Source organism: Castanea sativa, chromosome 5 (genome assembly GCF_040712315.1).
Source record: "Castanea sativa cultivar Marrone di Chiusa Pesio chromosome 5, ASM4071231v1".
Lineage (NCBI taxonomy): Eukaryota > Viridiplantae > Streptophyta > Magnoliopsida > Fagales > Fagaceae > Castanea > Castanea sativa.
In genome coordinates, this window is record NC_134017.1 from 38,529,635 (window position 1) to 38,554,872 (window position 25,238).

General features: G+C 36.5%; 2 protein-coding genes and 1 pseudogene across 4 annotated transcripts in view; all 3 read left to right on the forward strand.

The window, feature by feature from the left end:
* Positions 1-25,238, forward strand: part of LOC142635997 (putative nuclear RNA export factor SDE5) — a 106,477-nt gene that overhangs the window by 41,544 nt on the left and 39,695 nt on the right. The window lies entirely within an intron of this gene.
* LOC142636063 (uncharacterized) lies at positions 7,297-15,387 on the forward strand. 3 transcript variants are annotated; one of them, XM_075810133.1, is made up of 5 exons: positions 7,297-7,900; positions 10,080-11,043; positions 11,129-11,653; positions 13,301-13,758; positions 14,944-15,387. In XM_075810133.1, the coding sequence occupies exons 1-5, from the start codon at positions 7,413-7,415 to the stop codon at positions 15,152-15,154; spliced, it is 2,646 nt and encodes an 881-aa protein (XP_075666248.1). In that variant the 5' UTR covers positions 7,297-7,412; the 3' UTR covers positions 15,155-15,387. The 3 variants fall into 3 exon arrangements, with proteins under 3 accessions (XP_075666248.1, XP_075666247.1, XP_075666249.1); XM_075810132.1 differs by having other exon boundaries at positions 7,298-7,900; positions 13,301-13,762; XM_075810134.1 differs by lacking the exon at positions 11,129-11,653 and having other exon boundaries at positions 7,298-7,900; positions 13,301-13,762.
* Positions 15,924-18,489, forward strand: LOC142635143 (stem-specific protein TSJT1-like; annotated as a pseudogene).

Genomic DNA, 25,238 nt, shown 5'->3' on the forward strand with positions numbered 1-25,238 from the left:
CCCTTCCGATCTCTCTTTCTCTTGGCGTGGACAGGTCTGATCTTCTCTTCTCTCTCTCTGTTTCACAATTTCTCTTCCTTTTTTTTTTCTTTCTTTTATCTGCTTTGGGTATACTATGGCGTGTTACTTGTAAATTATAAGTAACACGCCACAGTACACCCAAAGCTTTTTTTTTTTTTTTAATCCCACTCTCACTGTGTTATACTGTGTGTGTGTGTGTGTATATATATATATTTTTTTTTAAAAAAAATTTGTTTCTTTACTCAGCCTTTTGCCTTATGAATTATAATGTTTATTATAAATTTAGTGATTTTTGTTTTTGTGTGTCCTGCTATAGTTTTATTTATTTATTAAAGTTAAATATTGTAGGTGATTTTACTAAAATGAGAATTGAAAAATCAACTGAGTCAACTGCTCCTCTATGTTTAAAGCTTGTTTTCCTTTTATGTTGAATGTAGCTTATTTAAACTTTTGGTTTCTACTCTAAACATTTTGCGTGTATTATTGTACTACTTTGGATGTTAGTTTACTTATTTGTAATTCTTACATAATTTAAATTTTAGACATAAACGTATTTTATGTCTAAAAATATTTAAAAATGTCTAAATATAAAATTTAATTAATTATTTAATTGTTGTACCCATGCTGTGTCGTATTCTTATTTTTCAAAAATTACCGTACCCCCGTATCCGTACCCGTGTCCATGTCGGTGCAACTTAGACTAGGACTCCTATTTGATTTGCACCTAAGAATTAACATTACAATCATTATTTTTTTGTACCTAGGATGGCGGAAATGAAGCAAGTGTAACATACAAAGATATGGTTGCTTCCTTGAAGATTCTACATTAAGAAACGACTATACTTAAAGAAAAGAAGAAGAAGAAGAAGATTGGCGATAGTAACTATTTGAACTTGTGAATTTTGAAAATGTATTATTACAAAAAATATATAGTTTCGAGATTGTGCATGAACCTTTTATTTGCGATGTATACTTGACTTATACACAAAAGACAATTTACTTACAAATTTTTTTTTTGGGAAGGGGTTAACCTTGTTGCCTTTTCCCCTACCAAGGGGTTTTAGGGTTTAGTGCCCGTTTGTTTCAACGTTTTGAGCCCAAAAAGCCCGTTTTGAAAAAAGCTAGCCCTTTATGTGCATTTGGTTCAGCACAAAATGCAACTTTTTGGAAAAAGTTGCATTTTATATTTGTGAAGAAACGCGCATATCATTGAAAGGAGCTCAGAGCTCCATTTTGGAAAAAGCCCGTGCGCGTTTGAATCTATCTGTTGGACTCATAGGGCAATTACCATTTCACACCATTCCTCGTTCCTCTCATCTCTCTGCTTTGCCCTCTGTCCTCTCAATAACAAATTTCCAAATCCAAACACAAAAAAATCTATAACAAATTCCCAAATCAGCTAAGGAAAATAAAAAATCAATCCCTTGCAAATTAGAATTCCTCAAAATGCAAAAAAAAAAAAAAAAAATCAAAATATAGCAAAATCTTTCAAATGGAGAAGTGCATGGGTGTTACAGAAGAAGTGCTAAGAGAAAAGGGAGAAAGGAAAAAAAAAGAAAAGAGAAAGAAGGAGAGTTGTGGAACGTTCTGGAGTTTGGAGGAATGACAGGGAAAAAAAAGGAGGAAAGAAAGAAAAAAAAGAAGATCATGGGTGTTACAGGCGAAGTGCTAAGAGAAAAGGGAAAAAAAAAAAAAAAGAGGAAGAAGGAGAGCTCTAGATGTTCTGGAGTTTGGAGAAATGGTAGGGAGAAAAAAAGGAGGAAAGAAGGAAAATAAAGAAAGGGTATGGGTACGTGTGTGGAGGAGAAAAAAAGAGGGTGAAAAAAAGAGAGAAAGAAATGCCGTGTGTGGATGATAAAAAAAAAAGGAAAAAAAGAAGAAGAAGGAAATGTTATCACAATATTTTCACAATAAATTTTAATGGGTAGGTTATTATTAGCTAATATTGGCGAGAAAAAAATAATTTTTGTAGAAAGAGAAAAAAATAATTTTAATAGTACGTTCAAATTAAAATTAGTATAAATTTTTATCACAATATTTTCACAATAAATCTTAAGTGGTAAGTTATTATTAGCTAATATTGGTGAGAAAAAAATAATTTTTTTAGAAAGAGAAAAAAATAATTGTAATAGTACGTTCAAATTAAAATCAGTATCAATTATCACAATAATTTCACAATACTTTCACAATAAATTTTAAGTGGTAGGTTATTATTAGCTAATATTGATGAGAAAAAATAATTTTTTTAGAAAGAGAAAAATTTATTTAAGAGTTCATTTGGATACAGCTTATTTTTCTGAAAACTAAAAACTGAAAACACTGTAGCAAATAATTGAAAAACGTGGGTTGATTATTTTTGGTCCGAGCACTGTAGCTCAGCTGAAAACGCGTTTTTATTTTTTTTTTTTTTTTCCTTCTATTAACTCCTCAGTCCTCACCTACACTACCTAACGCCTGTGTCTTCGAGAATAGAGTTCCACGCCCGCCAGAGAAAGGAAGAGAGGAAGAACTACATCGGTCCGACGTCGGCGAAGAGCTCAGAATGTAAATCCATGAGGAAAACAACCCAGTCTGACGCCAGCGAAGATCAGGTCCCTCGGTGGTGGTGGATGGGTTTGATCGGCGGTGGGTTTGATGGGTTTTTTGGGTAGATCCGTTTGATCGGTTGTGTTTGCTGGGTTTGACCGGTTTGATGGGTTTGATTTTTTTTTTCACATGGGTTTGATTTTTTTTTTTCACATGGGTTTGATTCATATGGTTTTGGTTTCACTATTTTGATCTTCTGTTTTGATGGATTTGTTGGGTTCGATGAAATTCTGGGTTTGATCGGTGACGAACATGAAGAATGGGTTTGCTGGGTTCATCATGTTCTGGGTTTGAGAATGGGTTTGCTGGGTTTGATCGGTGAAGAACACGAAGAATGGGTTTGCTGGGTTGATCATGTTTTGGGTTTGAGAATGGGTTTGCTGGGTTCGATGAAGTTCTGGGTTTGATCTGTAAAGAACACTGAGAGCGGGTTTGCTGGGTTCATCATGTTCTGGGTTTGAGAATGGGTTTGCTGGGTTTTGATGAAGTTTTGGGTTTGATCGTTGAAGAACACGAAGAGTCTGTTTGGATAGAATTTATTGCTGAAAACTAAAAATACTGTAGCAAAATAATTTCTAAATGTGTAAAAAGTACTGTTCATGCCAAAAATCACTGTTCATTGGCCTAAAATCACTGTTCATGGCCAATGAACAGTGACAGACACGCTGAAAAAAAAAAGAAAAAAAAAGAAGGAAGCCAGACGTGGACGCTGGACGTGGAAGCTGAATCCAAACACATTCGAAGAATGGTGCGTTGAAGGAAAAAACCGCTACGCGTATTCAGCTCAGTCTTGCGTTTAATTGGAAGCTACTGTAGCAGTGGGTCCCACGGATATACAAACGCCAGACGCAAAACGCTCTCTTTAGACGCTATCCAAACGCCACCTAAGTATACGAAGTAGTTGATTTAAGTATGAAATAAATTCCCTTATATATACATTGTCATTTTTGGTAATTTATCCCTCAAACTGCAACTTTTATAAGTGCTAGCCAAATACTCAGCTTTTTCAAAAAACACTTTTTAACAGCTTTTACCAAACACTCAGCTTTTTGAAAAAGCATTTTTTCATTATGCACTTTTTGAAAACTCCACTTTTTCATTATGCACTTTTTCAAAAAGCTCAACCAAACTCACCCTTAATCAGTTTATTCCTCGTCAATTAATCATCTAGAATACATGGTGAGATAGAATCCAACAGAGACAAAGACACATGGAGCATGATAGCCCCTACTCATTCACTTTTTTTTTTGGTTTCTCAAGGTATCCCAAGTTTTATCCCAGGACTAATCCTTCGAGGTATTGTCAAGCGCCAAGGTGGGGACCTCTCCCAAGAAAATTTGCTACATCCACGAGGGCTCAAAACTGAGACCACTTGCATAAGAGACCAGAGCTCCTTCCACTTAGGCCAACCTTCATTGGCCTACTCATTCACTTTACTACCCTACGTTTGATCCCTAAGCGGATGACTAGGGTTTAATTAATTTTACATAGATATAGGGGTACCACACACATCCCAAATGAATATGTAAATCAACATGCTAAATACTAACTAATAAACCAAAAATAGCGTAGGCAAATAAAAGACTAGTCATATATACATAGAAAAAAACTTCAAAAAAAAAAAAAACTAGTCTTTTTATAATAAATTTAAGCAAAATGGACTATTTGTTCTTTGCTTTGGGCTTACATGCTTCTACATCATTTTCAAAATTCAACAGTACTTGTGAGGATTTCTGTCATAGAGGGAGAAATAAAGATGCTTTGTTTGTTGATTGAGGATAACATCAATGGTTTTCTTACTTGTTCCTAATATTATGGTTTTCAATTTGCCTCGCATAACATCAATGGAAACTTAATGATATTTATAGGGGAGTTTCTAAAATGATCTTGAATCAAGAAACAAAATCTATTTTTATTGGGTTCTTGCTACCTAATCGGCTAATCCGTTCTTGTACTTTCACTAGACTGGTTATCTCATTACTTTAGCCATGCTATATGTGGGTCTGCTTCTGAAGTTTTAACATGAGCATAGTTGTTCCTTTTAAGTTCACTCCTGTTTTGCCAAAGGGTGTTATACTGTTATTTCATTTTTCACGTATTTCACTACTTTTTCTTCTTCGTACTTGAATAGTTGGTTGAAAGCTGTTGGATCTTGAGAATTGACCTCCAATTTCCTTGAAAGTGGAATTGATGCAGGAGTAAAATCAAAATTATTTTAGAATTTATATTTTCAGATTTTTGTATTTATCTTATACTAGGAAATTAGATAATTGTAGCCTTTATTCGGATAGGGATTAGATAGGGATTAGTATTTGAGTTTAGTTGGGATTAGTTTTTGTATGTTTTTATTTTTATCTCTTTATTTTTTAGTTCTAGCTCTATATAGAGATTGGTTTATTTGTATTTTGGAATAGACATGAGTAATGTAATTCAGATTGGATATTTTTCCAATTGTTAGGTGCTAACTCCTAACGTCTTAGGTGCTGATTCCTAAGGGTTCTGAGGTGCTAATTCTAAGGGTTTAGCTTGGTGCTAATTCCAAGCAACCTAAGTGCTAATTTTTTGCATCAATTTTGGTATTAGGGCAAACAGATCCAATTCCAAGACTTTATTTCGCCCTTAAACTCAAATTAAGGTTGTTTAGATAGGCTAGAGCTCTAAAGAATTCCAATAACACTTAAAGTCCTAATCCAAATAGGTTTTAATCTTTTATCATTTTCCTTAACTGATAAGGAGACTGAAAGTTAAATATGAATAATTCACAAAAATAATTCTCTACATTACATTTTTTTTTATAAAATTTCTTTGTAGATATCATAATATAAAATAATATTTGTGGGGACCCCAGGACCGAAGATTGGACGCATCGCTGTAGCCATCAGTTGTTCCTCTTGAAGGAGCATTCATGGCCCAAGGACAGGTCCGAGGAGAGAATGGGAAGTGATAGAGCGTCATTGGGGGATATGAGGGGTGAAGGTGGGTGTCTCAAGGGATAAACAAGATATTTGGGGGAAACTTCTTGTAGAGTCTCACCTATTTCTCCCCATTAAATGGTTGACAACAACTTTATAAGCTGCATTAATGAAGAAGTGACCTTAACAGGGGATCCATAGCTCAGCAGGTCCTTCCACCACCTTCATCAGAAGTCTAATGGGACAAGTGTCCTAAGGAGATTCAGGAGAATTGAAGATAGAGGGCTAGGATGCAAGATGCGATGAAATATATAAAGGAAAGGGATTCTCAAATTAGGGGGATCCAGAGAAAAAATGGAAAAAAAATAGATCACAACTAGAACAGTAACTGAAAAAGAGTGAACAGTACTTGTAATAACCAAGAACATTATCCTCAGGCGAGCTTGTAAAGATCTATTCATACATATAAATCTTAGACGTCTGGTCCCTTCTTCTCTATCTGTGTCCTCGGGCGAAGCCCAAACTTGTTCATCCCACTCTCTTTACAAGTATCTATTGATTTGGGTCGGGTTTAGGAATTTCAATATCACTATTTTCAGTGGGTTTGGGTAACCAAATTTCGTGCTCTTGCATTATCACTTTCAAAATAAATTAAATAATTCATCAATTTCACTCTAGAAGCAATTAAATTAAATTTAAGTGAGATAGGTATTACAGTTATACTTTTGACTTTCAATTATATTTTTAAATCATCAAAGTCACTATTAGAATTTTAGTTAATGATAGAATCATATAGAAGCATCAACTTGTTCAAGTAAATATGGATTCAAACATAACAACTACCCATCTACTGTTTTCTTTCATTCTTGGGAATTCTTGGGATACATAAAGAAAGAATGAAAAATTAAATACAAAATGAATAATGCTACTGTAAATATTACATGATGATTGTATCAACTATGTATTTTTACACAACTTTATATGGACATATGTGGGTGAATTTTGAGTCTAATTAGCTAAAATGTGATTTTTTTTCCTAGGTTAAAATGTAAATGGCACTCTCCAAGTTTAGTTGAAATTCATTTTAGTCATCAAACTTACTTTCATTCAATTAGTCCTCTAAATTTCAAATTTATTTAATTAAGGATTTTTATCCAATTTTGTTTTAAAAATTGGCATTAAAAAATTATTATTTTCACCTTAAAAATATATAAAATTAATAACAATATTTAATGTGAGAATTTTTTTTCAAATTTCTTTTATTAGTTAATTGCATAATTTTTTAAATAGAATTAAACAAATGGAAAAGTTTTGTTGCATATAGGGTTATGTGCCAACAAAAAGAAAAGGGACAAGTGCCTAACATGTGCATTGCACATGAGTCTTCGACACATGTTATTTTCTTTTTTTTGCTACCACATAACCTCGAATGCAGCAAAACCTTTCATTATACAAAAAGTATGAATTAAAGAACTAGTTGAACATGAGTTCTAGTTAATTCAACTAATAAAATTTATGATGGTTGAATAAGATATTTGGGATTCAATCCTTGTTTATACTAAAAATCGATTGGTGTCTTAATTTGATGATAAAGTGCGCTCATTAGGAGTAAATGCCATAAATTGAGAGCTCTCTCAAAAATATTAAAAAAAAAAAACCAGTTGAACGAAAATAAATTAAAAATCTTAAAATTTGCATTTTTTTTTTTTGGTTATGATACGGCAAGCTAAAAAAAAACGCATCGTATGTCGTGGTTTCCACTTCAACGTGGCCTTTTCTTTTGCCTCCATAATTCAAAAGGATAAGATTCAAAAAATGCAAATGTAAGTAAAACTTCTCTCTAGCCAACTCGACCCAAACTCAATCCCAACTCACCGAGTCAACTCGTTCCCCATGCAACTCACCAATCTCCTATTCACCTCCGTCGCCCTCAAAGCCCCTCCAGTTCTCTTCCCCAAAGTGAAAGTGCTCAATTCCAACTCGCCCGAGTCGCTCACTCTCTCCCAGACCCTCCAATCCGAAACCCTCGAAACCCTAGAATGGCCCTCACTCTGCAAACAACTCTCATCGTTCACGTCCACCACCATGGGATTCTCGGCCGCGCAGAAAGCCAAGATCCCCTTGGGCCAAACTCCGGAGGAGAGCCACAAGCTTCTCGATCAGACGGCGGCTGCAGCGTCGGCGTTGATGATGATGGATTCTCCGCCATTGGATTTCTCGGGGATCGAGGACGTCTCGGGGATCTTGAACTCGGCTGCTTCGCGCGAGTTGCTCTCGATTTCGGAGCTCTGCGCGATTCGGCGAACGCTCCGAGCCGCGAAGCTCTTGTTCGAGAACTTGAAACAGTTGGTTAATACCGGAGATTGCTCTGAAACTGAAAGGTACTCCTACTTTGCTATTGTTATTAGAATTAGAGAAGGGCATAATTTAATTTAATTTAGCTTTAATGAAACTCTAGCTTTACACCATCTAATTCTAATCACAATTTTGCCACATCAACTTATAGCACAAACAGCTTCATACCGAATATTAGGGAAATTTTGCAAAATAATAATGTCTTAATTAATAGTTAGTAATAATTATTTAAATTGGCAAAACAGTCATTTGGGAATATAGCCTTTTCTTTAGAATCATATTTATACGATTTCAACTAACTAACTTGGCTGAATTATAAGAATTTCAACATGAAACATGATTTTAATAAAAAGGCTAGATTCCCAAATAGTTTAGTTTTAAAACAATGCTACATTACATAATTATTACTAAAATGATATATTTTTTTTTTGCAAAATTTCCCTGATAATATAACTCCCTACTTTTGGGTTCCAGTTAGCTCAGTTACACTATCATCAAATAACAAAATTAGGATCGACTACACCATAGGTTCAAATTATATTTTTTCTTTTTCTTTTTCTTTTTTGCCACCATTGTTGTGTGTGTGTGTGTGGGTATTTGATTGGATTTTCAGCTCAGAGTCAAACTAAATCATTTATTCATTTTGGTTTGCCTGACTTGAAATATGTTTGGTGCTTAAAAATTCATTTTGATTTTAGATGTTATAGTAGGGGGGGCATGCACTATTCTTAGTTTTGATAGTTTGTGGTATATTCATAGATTTTATATTTTAATATTTTACATAGGATACTGTTTTAGAGATTGAATAATAAATAATATCCAATTGACTTGAAATTTGAGAGAACATATAATCCAAGCGTGAGATTTTGAAAATCCTATAAAATGCTATTAAGCAATAATGTCTTTTTTTTTTGGGTAATTCAATAGTTGGGGGTGGGGGATTTGGATCCTGGATATCTTTGTTGGAAACACCAAGAGGTGTCAGTTAATCTTACAAGGCTCTTGGCATTAACAAAGAGTCATTTGGAACTTGAACTTTATCCAATAATTGTATTGAGTCTATTGACTATTATCACCAATATATTTGTAGTTGGAATTGATATTTTGGTCTGATGAGTTTGTATGGCGTGTCATTTGTTAGAGAAACAAAATGCAGAAGCAATGGTGATTAGAGTAATTATCCTAAAAGTTGAAAAACTTTAATTTTGCGAAAGATGGAATATGAGAATATGATGAAGAAGAGTGCAAATGTAAGAAAATAAATAGATAAGTGATATAACTTATAAGCTTTATAAGAAGTGTGACTTTGAGAGTGGTGAGAGGGGGAGGGGGTAATGGTGGAGATTATTAGGAGAGCTATTTGTGGTGTTGCAAGTTCATAATGAGTAGTGTATTCCTGATGTATGGATGCTTTTTTTTTTTATTATAAATTTTTATAAATTTGTCTGATCTTTTTGATGTGAAGGTAAAAATTGATTGGAGTTAATTTTGGTTTAAGTGGGATGTCTTGGTTTTATTGGTCTTCTTTAGTTGGTTTTTGGGTTTTGTTGATGTGTCTTTGTTTTGTTCTTTGGGTGTTATGGTTTGCATTCTGATTATAACAAATAGATGCATTTTGAGAATTTATTAGTAACCAAGCTGTTTATCTAAAAGGTAATAGATTTTGGAAAGAGATATGGTAAAAGCATGCTATGGGTTGATTGTTAATCTTTTTCTGCTAGATATATTCCAGAAAGCCTAGAGGTAGAATCTTAGAGGTTAGGAGGTCCTGCATTGACATGGTTTGCTGCATCAAACTGCGCCTAGAGTTAGCCTTTATTTTAAAATGGTTTGTGAGTTTGAATCTTCACAGTTCTTTTTTTGACTTGGTTCAAGACAATAAAGAGGATATTGTTTTTTTCCAAAGTAGGTGTCACAAGGCTCTGAAAGCTGCTGCTTCTATGTTAAGCAATTTTTTTTGCTATATCCCTGGATAGGTTGTCCTTATTGGTTGGCAGTCGGGGAGAAGCATTTATCATAAGGTAATGAGTTCTCATGTCACAGTAAGGGTGTCAGTATAAAAATTTGTTTTAAGGGGAATGTCACATATAGAGTGCTGTGCTTCTTTTTCTACACTTCCATACAACTGAAAGCAGGAGCTTCCTGCATGATTTTGATGTTATAATAAGGATATGAAAATTTATGTTTCTATTTGTATTCAAACAGGTATTTGCCTCTGCTTGAAATACTAAAGCACTGCAATTTCCAAGTGGAGTTAGAGCATAAAATAGGATTTTGCATTGATTGCAATTTGTTAATAATCCTTGATAGAGCTAGCGAAGATTTGGAGATCATTAGGTCAGAAAGGAAGAGGAACTCAGAAAGTTTGGATTCTTTGTTGAAGGGAGTGTCGTCTCAGATTTTTCAGGCTGGGGCGATTGACAGACCTCTCATAACCAAGCGTCGGTCTAGAATGTGTGTTGGTATTAGGGCTTCCCACCGACATCTACTTCCAGATGGTGTAATATTAAATGTTAGTGGTTCTGGTGCGACATACTTTATGGAACCCAAAGAAGCTATAGAGTTGAACAACATGGAAGTGAAGCTTTCAAACTCTGAGAAAGCTGAGGAGATAGCAATTTTGAGCTTACTTACATCTGAAATAGTGGAATCGGAAATAGAAATAAGGTATTTGTTGGATAGAATTTTAGAAGTTGATCTTGCTTTTGCAAGGGCTGCCTATGCTCAGTGGATGAATGGGGTCTGTCCAATTATCACTTCACAGGGTTGTGACGCAATAAATTTTAGTGAAGAAGAAGATTATGCTCTGTCAGTAGATATTGCTGGTATACAACATCCTCTGCTCCTTGAGTCCTCTCTGAGAAGTTCTTCAGATGTCATCACATCCAACTCTGGCAATTCAGTTCATTTGGGTGATGGAAATGGCACAATGACTTCTTTAAGTATGTTAAGAGGTGCATCTGATTATCCTGTGCCAATAGACATTAAAATTAAATGTGGAACCAAGGTGGTTGTGATATCAGGGCCAAATACAGGAGGGAAAACTGCTTCTATGAAAACCTTAGGTGTGGCATCTCTTATGTCAAAGGCTGGCATGTTTTTACCTGCTAAGAACCGCCCACGAATTCCATGGTTTGATCTTGTTCTAGCTGATATTGGAGATCACCAGGTAGTTGTTTTTCTTGTTTGTGGCGTATAAATTTTCAGTTCTTTTAGTTGTTCCTGCTTAGTCTTACTCTGGTTTTTTATTTTAGTCTTTGGAACAAAGTCTCTCAACTTTTAGTGGTCACATAACACGAATCTGTAACATTTTAGAAGTGGCCTCAAGAGAATCACTTATCCTCATTGATGAAATTGGTAGTGGAACAGATCCTTCAGAAGGTGTGGCCCTTTCCACCAGCATCTTGCAGTATCTCAAAGACCATGTTAACTTGGCCATTGTGACCACTCATTATGCGGATTTGAGTCTCCTGAAAGAAAAGGGTAGTCAGTTCGAGAATGCAGCCATGGAATTTTCACTAGAAACCTTACAACCTACTTATCAGGTCCTCTGGGGAAGCACTGGGAATTCAAATGCCTTGAGTATTGCTAAATCAATTGGTTTTGATCTAAATATAATTGAACGTGCGCAACAATGGGTGGAACAATTAAAGCCTGAAAATCAGCAAGAGCGGAAAGGTTTGTTATATCAGTCACTAGTAGAGGAAAGAAACAGATTAGAAGCTCAGGCCAGAAGAGCTGGATCTCTTCATGCAGAAATTTTGGATCTATATCATGAGGTATTTTTAGAAGTTCAAATATGTCAGAGAATGATTAAATTTCCATATAGGGTCAAGGTTAATGTTTTGAAGTCCAACCTAGTCCTAGCAAGGTTCTGAGCACTGACAGTGGGAGTCAAATAATTTATTGGGTGCACCAATGGCTTTGCTAATATTAGCACTGATGGCCCATGGTAGGGCCATCTGCTGTGCCTCTTTGTGCAGGCATTGAGCCCAGGAGCAAGTTTTTGTTTTGGTGTTTCTTGTGGTTGTCAAATTATCTGTAAGTTCCCATTTAAATGGTTTTTTTGATAAGCATCCATTTAAATGGTCGAGAGTTAATTTAAGTAGGGTGCCAAACTGCAGTGAGGAGATACTAGGACGAAGTAATTGGGTTATTTTTTAAGAACTTGCATTTAAAAAAAAATTTCGAATCAAGACTATTTTATTCCTTTATTAACTTTTTCATATTTCTAAAAATAGAAAATTTGAATTTTTTAATAGAACTTAGGGTGCGTTTGTTTCGACAGTAAAGCAATTCCGGAAAATATTTTCAGGAAAGGAAAATATTTTCGGGAAAGGAAAATATTTTTAGATGTTTGGTGGCATTTTAAAAAATACTTTGGAAAATATTTTCAAGTGTTTGGTAACATTCTGAAAATGCAAATTTTTTACTGATTCCTCACATTTTCTCAGCTTCCAAACAAATTTTATATCAAAAAAATCTACAACACCCACACAGCAGCCACAGAAAAATCCACCTCCACCCACACACCAGCACCACACAACACAAAAACCACCAAAACACCACCACCCACACCACCGCAACAACAACAACAAAATCAGAGATCAATGTTCGGATTGATTGAGAGATTGAGGGAGAGAGATCGGTAACGGCGGCCAGATTGGTAACGACAGAGGTGGGTTTGGGCTTGGGACGGTGGTCTCGCGGCTCGATCTCGCCTATGCGAGCTCGCCGGCGTGGTAGCGATCTCGCGGCTCGATCTCGCTGGCGCGAGCTCGTCTGGGCTTGGGGTTCGGTCTGGGCTTGGGGCTCGATCTCGCCGGCGCGAGCTCGTCTGGGCTTGGGGCTCGGTCTCGCCGGCGCGAGCTCGTCTGGGCTTGGGGCTCGGTCTGGGCTTGAGGCTCGATCTCGCCGGCGCGAGCTCGTCTGGGCTTGGGGCTCGATCTCGCCGGCGCGAGCTCGTCGACACTTCTCTCTTTCTCCTCTCTTCGTTCTCTGTCTCCCTCACTTCTCTCTTTCTCCTCTCTTCGTTCTCTGTCTCCCTCTCTTCGTGCTCTCTCTCTGTTTTCCGTGGAAAATGTGATTTGAAGGTAAAATAGGAACGGTAAACCAATTCCATCGTATAAGGGGTGTTTTACGGTCAAACTGGAAAACAATTTCAGTTGACCAAATTTTTTGTGCTCACCAAACACACGCAAATGGGGAAAATCATTTCTGAAATTGGTTTACCGTTAAACCAAACGCAGCCTTAGTGGTATTGTCAAAGTTAGACTACATGTCAAAATTCAAATGTAACTCTTTTGTTTCTAATCGCAGCAACTTGGATTTTGAATGATTTGCCATTCTTGAATTAATTTATTGTGATAGTTGTTTGATAATATTTTCTGCTCCTTCTCACCCCCCAAACAATTTTGTGGGTGTAGATCCAAAATGAGGCAGAGGATCTTGGTGGGCGTGAGACAGCTCTTAGGGCAAAGGAAACCCAACAGGTCCAGCAAGAATTAAAGACTGCAAAATCTCAGCTGGATGTTGTGATACAGGAGTTTGAAAATGGACTCAGAATTGCCAGTGCTGATCAGTTTAATTCACTGATCAGGAAATCAGAATCAGAAATCGCCTCTGTAGTTGAAGCTCACTGTCCTCGTGATGCTTATTCTGTCAATGATACAGATTCCAAATCTTATACACCTCAAATTGGAGAGCAAGTCCAGGTGACGGGATTGGGACGTAAGTTAGCTACTGTGGTTGAAGCACCTGAAGATGAAGAAACTGTCCTAGTACAACATGGTCAAATAAAGGTCCGTGTAAAGAAAAGCAATATCAGATCTATTGCAAGTAGCGAAAGGAATACTGAAACTAGACATGCCCCACGTTTGAAAAGGCAGGTATGTACTAAGTAGTGCTTTGCAGAAGTTAAGACATTTCTCATCTAGATTAGTTGTTAACTGAACGTAAATTGTAGGGCCTAATCCCTTTTGCACATAAAAGGATTTGGCTAAGCAAGTAGGGGCATTAGGCGAAATTATCAAAATGAATTTGATTAATTTGACTTTGCCTGAGGAAGTTAGGCCCCTTTGTACACAAGCACATTCTTCCATGGTTCCACCTTGACATCAAGGGTTTCCATCTAAGCTTACTTTCACATACCATCCTCATGTCATGGGTGGCATGCCACTACAGTCATTTTCCACTTGTTTATAATGAATTATGTGTATTGCATTTGCATCAGTTGAAGCTTTATGAAACTGTAACACTTGACTGTCTCTTTCTCTCAATGAGTTTACTACTTTGCATAAGCTTTTCCATGTTTGTTCCAAGCTCTTGTTTCATTGGAGTATAATCTTCTCGTATTTATAGTCACACTTCTAATCACCCATCAATTTCATACTCTCAATACCACTCAACTCACCACAATCCAGACTGCATGATTTCACCTATGTGAAACCCTTTGTGCAATCCTTTTTTTTCTAGAGCAATGTATATAAGGCCTTGGAAATGATTTTTTTTTTTTACTGTTATTATTATACATTTCTTCTCGGGTGTTCTTGTCCCTCTAATGCCTTTTACATGAAGGAAGTCTCTTCTCTGCACACTGCTCTGTATAATAGTAACGGCAGTCAGTTTCTGTTCTTGTAGACATTTGTTTTCAAGTTATTCCTACCATTTTTACTTTATTGGTGAAACCTGAAGGATAAGTTCCTTCCACAAGCCAAGTTAAAGTTTGAACTTCAGTTCACATAATTAAGTACAATGTGACATTTAATCATCGCGTTTAGTTCTCTTCAAGTTCTAACCCCAGAATATGGCAGTATTTTTTATACAACTACACATATTGCACTTCAACTTGTTGGATCCTATTCCTTTTTGTTGAGACAGATCTTAATCATGATGTAAACACACAATCCTACTTTAACTGTTTATTCTGAAACAAGAAAAAAAGAAAAAAAGAAAAGAAAAGAAGATTTATCTTGGAACATTGGTTGGGATTGTGTGGCAATTGTTTGAACTAGTCATCTTCATTGACATTTAACTGACATAAATCTGATTGCTTACATCAATACTGTAGGGTCAGCATAGCAAAGAACTCCAGGCTCTTCCAGAGCCAAAAAACGGTGAGGAGGTTTCATATGGCCCATTGGTGCAGACATCAAAGAACACAGTGGATTTACGTGGTAAGCGAGTGGAAGAAGCTTCGTACCACCTTGAAATGGCCATCTCTGCAAGTGGACCGTATTCGGTTCTGTTTGTCATACACGGGATGGGCACTGGGGCTGTGAAGGAGCGTGCACTTGAGATATTAAACAATCATCCACGTATAGTCAAGTATGAACAAGAAAGTCCAATGAATTATGGATGTACAGTTGCTTATATTAAGTGAAACCTCAGTTGTTTGGTCCAATGAAGTATGTCATACTTGTGACCAGTTTTGAATTGTATATATACATGGGTTGAATGACTCACAGTCAGCAATCATAGTTCATAGTTCATTGAGTTTGATTCCTTCGTGCCACTTCCAATTCTCTACCTTTTGTCTCCACAACCTTCAAGAACTTGTTTCATCTAAAATTAAAGCCAATATGATCACCACAATATGTATTTAATCAGCATCTAGGTATGTACAACCCTGGTCCCGAAAGAATGTTATCATGTTTGGATGATACACAGGTCATTCTTTGATGTTATATTTGTAGGTAAAAAGATGGGAAGAATAAGAAGGCAAAGGAAAAAGGACCAAAAATATATGTACCTGTCCTTCTGTTTTCCAGAATAGTTCATTCGTTTTACTATTATTCGAAACCGTTAATTGAGTTTTGTCTTTATTTATCCGATGAACATTTGACTGTTGAATTTAACAGACACCTCCTGAAGCACAAACAAGAGACTTTTGGTTTTGGCACTATGCATGCTGCATGTCACAGGCACAGCAACCTTGGTTAGACACTTGCACGTTACACGTATCGCTCGAGCAAACCTTACAGCTGCCACATGCATTACTACCAACACAGCACTCTTGTGAGGTAGCAAACTTTGAATCAAGTACTACAACAAATAATGAAAAGTATTAAAAAGAAAAAATAATAAGAAGAAATATAAAAGCATCTAGGAAGCTCACCTCTATTTAATTCACCAAAGTATATGTATTAGTTTCTATTCAGAGCAATAGCTGTTCTTGAAGTTTTGCTTGGAAGTTTTGGTTGAAAATGTTGGCTGTTTTTGAGAAAGCAATAGGGAACCCACCAGAGGAGCTGAAGCTTCCTTCAATGGGGTTAGAAACTATGAAATCCCGGCAAGATATAGTTGAGATTGTTCGGTCATTGTGGCCAGACTCCACGGTTTACAGCCTTGCAAATGGGAATTCTATGGCTTCATCGCATGAAAATGAAAGTCCATCACAGCCCAGGTATTACATAATAATATTGCTATTATTATCAGCCACACAAAAAAAAAAATCAACATTCAACATTTGCTAAGGGGGTAAGTTTGGCAAATTATGTTTGTTTGGTGTAAATCACTTTTATAAGAGCCCACCATCCACACTACTTTTATTTTACACTAACTTAATTTGTCATCATTATGAAAAAAAAAATTATAAAAATTTTATGTCACTAGATATATTATTTTACAAATATAGTTGTTACCAAATTGGGATAGTAAAATCCATGGAAGAGGCCTTATTGAAAATCTTTGTAAGGACCAACAGTGTCACCTTATCACATCAAATTATCAATTTTATAAGCAGTTTTGAAAAATTAGATTGAGAAAGTCACATTTTTAACCTCATAATATGGCTGATTTCAAATTAAACTATATCCTTTTGAAAACCTTTCAATTCAATTAAAATTACACGGTGACGTAGTTAATGGAAAATGCTTATACAAAACAATGATAGAGTGTTGTTCTTGCTTTTGAAAATAGAAGTTAACCATGTAAGCTTCTAAAAAAAAAAAAAGAGCTAACCTTCTAAAAGCAAGCTTGAAGTTTTGCTAGAGATTGTCAAATTATCTAAAACTATACCAAGAATCTTGTAGCTCAACTAATAACTTTTGGTGTTTTCAATGGAGATATCTAAGTTCAAATTACCTATACTCATTGTAACTATTGATTTTTTTTTTTTTTTAAATGAGTATAAAATAAATTTAAGTGCACTAAATTAACTGGCTCATTTCCATGTTATAAGGTCTATCGTAGTCACAGATGATATCTTCTGCATTATTACTGGGGCTCTAGAGAACAAAACTGAACTAAGACGACATTATGGTCTTTCAAGACAAGCTACAGATGCCATGGTTATAGTTGAAGCTTATAAGGTTCTAAGAGATCGAGCACCCTATCCATCTGATCAAGTGATTAAAGATCTTGAAGGAAAATTTGCATTCATTCTCTTTGATGCTAGATCTGGAAAACTTTTTATAGCCCGGGTGAGTTCATGCCTATAATACTTAATTTGTATTGGTTTGTAGATTAACTTTAACAACACCAGAACTAGATTACATAAATTATATTTATATATAGCGATTCATTTTGGAATTTTTCTACTATATCAACTTACCTTGTTTTCTATTCAACTTTCTTTGACTCTGAATATGACATTGTCAATGTTTTGGACCTAGCATGCATATGCTTGTGCAAAATTTTCGAGTGATGTTTCCTCTTCTCTTACATGAATGATGGATCTTATCATGAATTTTATTACTGAGATCTTTTATTAGGTGAGAGGAGGGAGTGTTTCTCCCAAAGTATAGAATAATTTCTCTAGTAGAGATGGAATTGAATCACTGCATTGTACTTGAATAAAGAAACGAAAGTTAATCTCTGACAAAGACAGATCATAAAAAACGTAGTCATCACCAAATTTTAAATGCAAAGGGAACATTAATAATGACTTATCATCGTTTCCGATGATGGATGCTGTGCTATAATTTCTATTAAAAGCCATTGTATGACGTTAGAATCACTTTTTGGGGGTTCGGAATGTTTAATTCATATTGTAGTCCTTTGCTTCGCATGAGATGTCCAAGGCAGCACACCCTTTGTAATAAGAAATGCTAGATACTAAAGAGAAAAATATTATGTGACAATGCTAGTAATTGTTGCTACCATTTTTAGAACCGTGAAGGATGCATAGAACTTCATTGGGGAATAACCGGTGATGGATCCTTGGTTTGCTGCAATGATCTCAATATTATAAGAGAGGCCTGTGGAAAATCTTGTGCACCTTTTCCTCCTGGTTAGTTCAGCTCACTCTTTTTTGCATATTGCTCTCTTTGGTAGCACGTAGCAATTAAAAACTCAAGGAAATTACTAAAAAAATTATCTCAACCAAACTTAAATGATTTCTTGTAACAGTCATTTCTTGATGCTGAAACGTGGTTTTTCCTAATGCATTGCATAACAGGGTGCATTTTCATGAATGGAAGTGGGCTTACAAGCTTTGATCATTGATCATCCACTTTACAAGGTTAGAGCAATTGCTCGTGAAGATGACAATGGCATCATTTGTGGAGTTACGTTTCAGGTGGATTTGTACACAAGGCTCCCTAGCATTCCACGCACTGGAAGTGCAGCAAATTGGGCAGACAATGCTGCTGTCCCTGGGGGAGAAAATATATGAGATTTTGCAAGCTGGTAATCAAACTGTGTTGTAATAATGCCAATGTTCCAGAAATATGTTAATAGTTCATATCTGATGAAAAAAGCAAGGACTACTTTATGTTAGTTTTCGTTGAAATAATGATAGAGACGCAATAAGGACCACTTTTACATGAATCCACCTCTACCATTATAATCATTGTACACCAGACAACTTGCCAACTTAACAATTATGAAAAAGTCGCAAAATTTATTGTGTAAGTAGACTTAGGGTTTGTTTGGGATCCGGTTATTTTGTTGAAATTGAAAACTTTTTATTGAAAGTAGTGTAAATAATAATAAAAGTTAACTGAAATAGCACAATGAAACCCGTAAATAATACCAAAAAGTGCAGTGAGAACCATAAATAGTAGTAAAAATAAGCTGAACAGTAAAAAAAGTAGGCAAAAATAATTTTGCCAAAAGGACATATAACATCTTTTTTATTTTTTTTTTTTTTGTTGCTCTTTCCACCAAGTGAATATTTAGAACTTCAAAAGCCTTTCTTTAAATTGTTTGGTAGTTTCACCCGTGTCCAATAATTCATGCTTGATACAGAAGTTTACACTAGACACCCTTTTTCAAGAAGGAAAGGACTGCTTCGTGTACTATTACTTTTTCTTCGAAAGCTAATCTTTATGATCCTAGGCTAAATGGTTATTAATTAAAATAATTTAAGTGGCAATAGATTTAAGAGGACCAAACAATTTACACATAGCGTGAATGTAGGTGTGGGCATATTAACTGTTGTCCTGTTATCTTACAACATGCTTTTAGGATTACACCTTACCTTAAGAAACATGTGATTTCAAATTTCGGATTTCAAGTTACATTGGTCTAAATATCTAGGGGAAGTATGTTGTAATTCGTCCAACAATCGACTCAGATGTTTGCTTTAATTTAATTCAGAAATTTATTGGTTTTTTATTTATTTTTCAAACCCACTGTAATTTATAAGGATATACGATATTTCATTTTTAAATGATTAGATTTCAGAAACTATAATACTCGATCATCTGTTGGATGTAGTAAAAACATGGTTTGAAGATTGTAATATTTTATTGAGAGATAAACAGCAGTTAATGCTTACAATAGTTAATAGTTATGTTTAGCTAACACACTTATTTTGGGGACACGTGTGGCTTGTGTCCCCAAAATAAGTGTGGCTTGGTTAAATTATTTGCTGAGAGGCCTAGTTAGCTAGCCCCTGGTCCGACTACCCTGAATGTGGGGCCATGGCATCCTCAGTAGTAGTGTGCTTTTGATCATGATGATAATTAATTATGTCCTGAATCCTTGCCGGTGCTTCCATGAGTGAACCCTTTAGGCCACTAAGATCCTCACCATCATGGACCTTAATTGAACCAAACACAGGTCAACGTACAGTTTACTTGAACCAAATTCAAGACGACTCACTAATGTGCAGAGTGGTGGGCCATCCAATCCAGAGCCAAAACCAGGAAGACCTATCAATGGGATTGTCCCCAACTCGCATAACGACCATCACTTCTAGACCCAGTGTCAAAACCACTACCAGAAGAACCAGAACCACTGTCTGCACCATTGCTAGAACCTTCATGACTTTTAACTTTTCCACTGTCAGAACTAGAACCAGAACCAGTGCTACTAGTTTTACCTTGAGCTGAACCACTAGCTTGACCCCCAGAACCATGGCCAGAACCACCAGGTCCAGCATCTACACCAACCCCAGAACCATGACCACTACGAGGACCAAAGATAGTACCACTAATCCCACTTGGACTAAACCCAATGCTGCCACCACCACCATTTCCCCATGACCATATTCCTTCAAATCTTTTTTGGATGCCAAGACCACCTGGTTTATCAGCTACTGGTTCATCCTTGAAAGTGAGAACTGGTCTATGAGCACTGCAAAATCCCCAGCTTAGGAAAACTAGAAAGTAGGCTAGATAAGCATATGATCTAATTGCTGCCATTTTTAACTAATTCCTTGCTCAAACTGCTATAGCTCGTGCTCGTGAAGGGTCTTATATAGTGACTGGTATGCAGGGGTGGTTAATTTGCTTTGAGTGAACAAGGCGCGCTTAAAGAATAAAGTTGGTTGTGGAAGAGTGAGATAGGGCAGATAATGAGATCACATATATAGATTATGCATTTTGTAATGGAATCAGGTATCACTCATGGTGCTTGTGTTGAGTGACTCGAGAATTACGTGTTGTTAATTGCACTGTTTTCTTGTAGTTTATGTTTGGTTAGAGGGAATGGGAGAGAAGGCAGGAGGAAATTTTTTTTTTCTTCGTTTGGTTAGAAGTAAATTAAAGAGGAGAGATAAAGGAAATGTGGATACTAAAGTGTCCGTTTGGCAAAAATAATTTTTACCAACTTATTTTACTATTCAACTTATTTTTGCTACTATTCATGGGTTTCACTGTATTTTTTTGTTCTATTAATGGGTTTCACTGTATTATTTCAACTACCTTTTACCTTTATCTACAATAATTTCAGCAAAAAGTTTTTAGTTTTAGCAAAATAAGAAGACCCCAAATGGACCCTAAAGAATCTGTTTATTTTGCTAAAAGTACTGTAGAGAGTATAGGGCATTAACTTCCTTCAAACCAAACATAGTCTTAGCGTGTGCAAGATCATGGCCTTGGCTTCCATTTTAGGAGTAATTTTACCAAAGTAAGCATAAAGACTGGCTTTGTTATGCTCTAGCCGGTCCTAGGCTTTAGTTCTTGGGGGTAGGGCACCTACTAGAGAAAGACCCCTAAATGTATAGAATAAATATACACGGTTACTGTAGTTTTGTAAATAATATTTTATTCATTCATTTTTTCTCTCATTGTGTTGGAACCCTCACAACCTCACTAGTCACTACTGTCTCTTTCTCTTTCTCTTTCTATTTTAGAAACTCACTCCCTCTTTTCTCTCAATTTCACTCTTTCAAAGTTTCCATGGCCGGTTCTCTCTCACCGTTGCATGTCGCTTGTCGTTGCCACCGTGGTTTTCTTCATTCCACATCACAAAGCCTTTCCGATCTCATCCACTTTCGTTCAATCTTGCTCTCTTCATTTGCTTTGCACTAAGTTTAGTGACAACTAAACCTAACGACCACAACCACGGTGATTTACGACAATGGCTATTGATGTTCTTATTCTATTTTCTCTTTATTTGATCAGTGGGTTTGGAATTTAAATTTTCTTTGTTTAACTTGTGGGATTGGGGATATAGATTTGGTTGTTAAGATTTGATGTTCCTTGCATGTGCTTGTTTTAGATTTTGATTTCAAATGTATTTGGTTTCTATGAATATGAAATTTGAATGGGTATGGTGGATTTGATTTGAGATTTCCTTGGATTTGTTATTTGTGTTGCTATGGGTGTAAGGCATTGTTTAGGGTTTGCTTCAACATGTTTGATATGGTGTTATATGCCTTGTGGTGGTGGCCATGACAATGGCCAATGGTTGTAGCTGGGAGAGAAGTGGAGAGAGAAGGTTGAAAGAGTAATAAAAGATGATGAGAATTAAATATTATATTGAAATAAAATTTTAGAATAGACAATCTGATGTTGGTGTTTTGGAAAAGTGATGTTGTAAAAGTAGATTTTTAGTGTAAAATAGACGAAAAAATTTAGCTAGACTGATGCAATTGCTCTAACAAGTGATTTTTATTTTTATTTTAAAAAAAATAGTTATACATTTTTTTCTCCAACATTAAGAATGCCCAAAAGATTGAGTAGTGCTAGAAATATTACAAATTTAACTCTCTCTCTCTCTCTCTCTCTCTCTCTCTCTCTCTCTCTCTCTCTCTATATATATATATATATATATATATATATATATCTTACAAATTGATATGTCACCAATCACAAGAAGTAATTTATATAATAATTTATTATTTTGTTAAGGTGTCACCAATCACATTCATTGTTACATTAATTTGTAAATTTTTTTGTAGTAAAAAAATGTTGTTTAGTTTTGATAATAAGGCGGATGTGGACAGAATTCTCCAAAGTGAACCGTGGAGTTTTGACAAACACCTAGTGGTGATGCAACGTTATGAAAATGAGATCCCTGTGCAGGAGCTCAAGTTTGATAGAACAAGCTTTTGGGTCCAACTTCATGGCATTCCACCACGCTATATGACAATGGACGCATCAGAGAAGATTAGTGCAGTCATTGGTGAGGTCTCTCGACCCACTAACTTTAAAGAGGCAGATGGCGGCAATTTTATGCGAGTTAGAGTTTCAATTGACTTATCCCTTCCATTATGCTGAGGACGTCTAGTTTCTTTGAAGAATGAGAAGCAAACATGGATAGGTTTCAGATATGAGAGACTCCCCAATTTGTGCTAGTGGTGTGGTAGGCTAACACACGATGATAAGGATTGTCAGATATGGATTGAAAGTGAAGGAACGCTACTGCTTGATCAAAGGCAGTTTGGCCCAAGCATCTGCGCCCCTGCGTTCATTCCGTCGAGGAAAAATGTGATTACTGTACCGGGGTTTTACTCGTCTAAGAAAACGGGAACCAGCAGCAACTCTATGGACTACGCTTTCTCAGGCCAAGCTCCGGTGAAATCCACGATGAACCATCATCGGAGCAGTAAGGAGGGCAACCGTGTGGACGCTGAAGCTTCAGAGGAGACCAGTAACGTATGCGCTGGCGTTACTACAATTAATAGCCTGTTACGTGAATTAATTCCCACTAATGGAGGCGTGATTAATGGGATTAATTCCCATTCAGTTGGTCCGAATATAGGAGTGATTAATGGTATTCATTCCCAATCATTTGGTCTGGATAAAGGTGTGATAAATGGACTTAATTCTCAATTAATTGGGTCGGAAATAGTAACAAGAGAATTCAATGCCCAATTAAAGATAATGATGGGGAGTTTTCAAAATTTAATTCTGAGGAGCTAGCTGAGTTAATGCCAGGTGTGAAGGAATCTCCCTTAGTCCAAATTCAAGACCAGATACATGAGACACAAGAAACAAAGGGGAATGAGGCACGTGCATCTCATGAGTCTACTAGGGTTTCCTAAAACTCTAAGCCACTTCGTGTCTTACCAACATGGAGCCGCCGACCAAGACCCCTTTCCACAGGCAAGCATCACGTTGAACAATCCTCAGGGCAAAAACGGGATGCTACCATTTTCGATGATCATTCAGAATTACCCTCTAAACATTGTCAGGTTTTTCAGAATGATAGAAACGCTCTTTTTGAATTGGTGGAGGCTGGTCATCAGCCCCGCCAGACACAATGAGTTGTCTAGCATGGAACTGTCGTGGGCTTGAGAACCTACGTACAGGGTGAGAGCTTGTAGAAATTGTATGGGCTAAAGATCCCTCTGTCATTTTTTTAGCCGAAACTATGACAGATGATGCAAGGCTAGAATTAGTTCAAAGAAATATTAATTTTGACCATCGATGGGTGGTACCAACACAAGGAAGAGGAGGAGGTTTGGTTATGTTTTGGAAGTCAACAATAAATCTGAAGGTGGAAGGTTCACATCGGTATTATATTGATGCTACAATAGATAAGGGTACGGATAGTGAATGGCGTTTAACGGGGTTTTATGGTGAGCCAGAGACAAGTAAAAGAAGGGAGGCTTAGGAAATTCTCAGGCAACTCAATTCCCGCCAAGGAGTTCCATGGTTATGTGTTGGTGACTTTAATGAGATCACGAAACAAGATGAAAAAAGGGGAGGGGCCTTTAGACCACTCAATCAGATGCATTTGTTTCGCGATGTTATCGATGAATGTAATTTTATGGATCTAGGCTATGTGGGGCCTAAATTCACATGGAGCAAGCACTTTGAAAACGGCCATTCAATTTGGGAGAGGTTGGATAGGGGCTTAGCTACAAACAGTTGGTTCCTGAAATTCCCTGGTTCTCGAGTTTTCCATTTACAAGGGAATTCTTCAGACCATAAACCACTTCTGATTGCCTTTGCTCCTCTAGATTTACCTCAATGTAAGATACCCTTCAGGTTCGAAGAGATGTAGTTGTCCAATCCAAGTTGTGAAGGAACAGTTCAGGCAGCATGGTATCACACAAGTAGTTCGGATCCGAGCAATGAAATCCTAAAAAAAATTGAGAAGTGTGGGGCTGACCTAAGTTGGTGGAATCGTAATGTCTTTGGCAGCGTGAGACAAGAACTCATCCGAAAAAAGGAATTGTTGCATAGGGCCGAAAATATAGCAATGATTCTTGGAGATAATTCAAGGCTTCGGGAGTTGAAAGCTGAAATTAATGTTCTTTTGGATAGGGAAGCAAGAATGTGGGCACAACGATCTAGGCTTCTTTGGGCTAGTGAGGGTGATAAAAATACAAAGTATTTTCATAGTCGAGCTACAAAGAGGTATAGAGAAAATCAGATTGTGGGAATCAAAGATGGGCAGGAGTCATGGAAAGTTGAACCGGAGGAAGTAGCAACAATTGTAGTAGAGTACTACCAACAACTATTCACTTCTGACATAATTGATCCACCAAGTCGTGTCCTAAGCCATGTGCCAACTATGATCACTGACGAGATGAACTCTTCCCTATGCCGTGAGTTTAAGGAAGAAGAGGTTTTAGCAGCTTTGAAACAAATGGCACCACTGAAAGCCCCTGGCCTGGATGGGATGCCTCCACTATTTTACCAACACTTTTGGAGCACCGTGGACAAGGATGTCACAACCTCAATTTTGTTTTGGTTGAATTCAGGTACCCTACCCCATCACTTAAACCACACTTTTGTTACA

Bases quoted from the DNA above. Each gene is read 5' to 3' on its own strand.
- LOC142636063 (XM_075810132.1), top strand. From the start codon at position 7,413: ATGCAACTCACCAATCTCCTATTCACCTCCGTCGCCCTCAAAGCCCCT. The intron at 7,901-10,079 runs GTACTCCTACTT...GTATTCAAACAG, and splicing joins GATTGCTCTGAAACTGAAAG to GTATTTGCCTCTGCTTGAAA. The intron at 13,763-14,943 runs GTATGTACTAAG...TCAATACTGTAG, and splicing joins CCCCACGTTTGAAAAGGCAG to GGTCAGCATAGCAAAGAACT.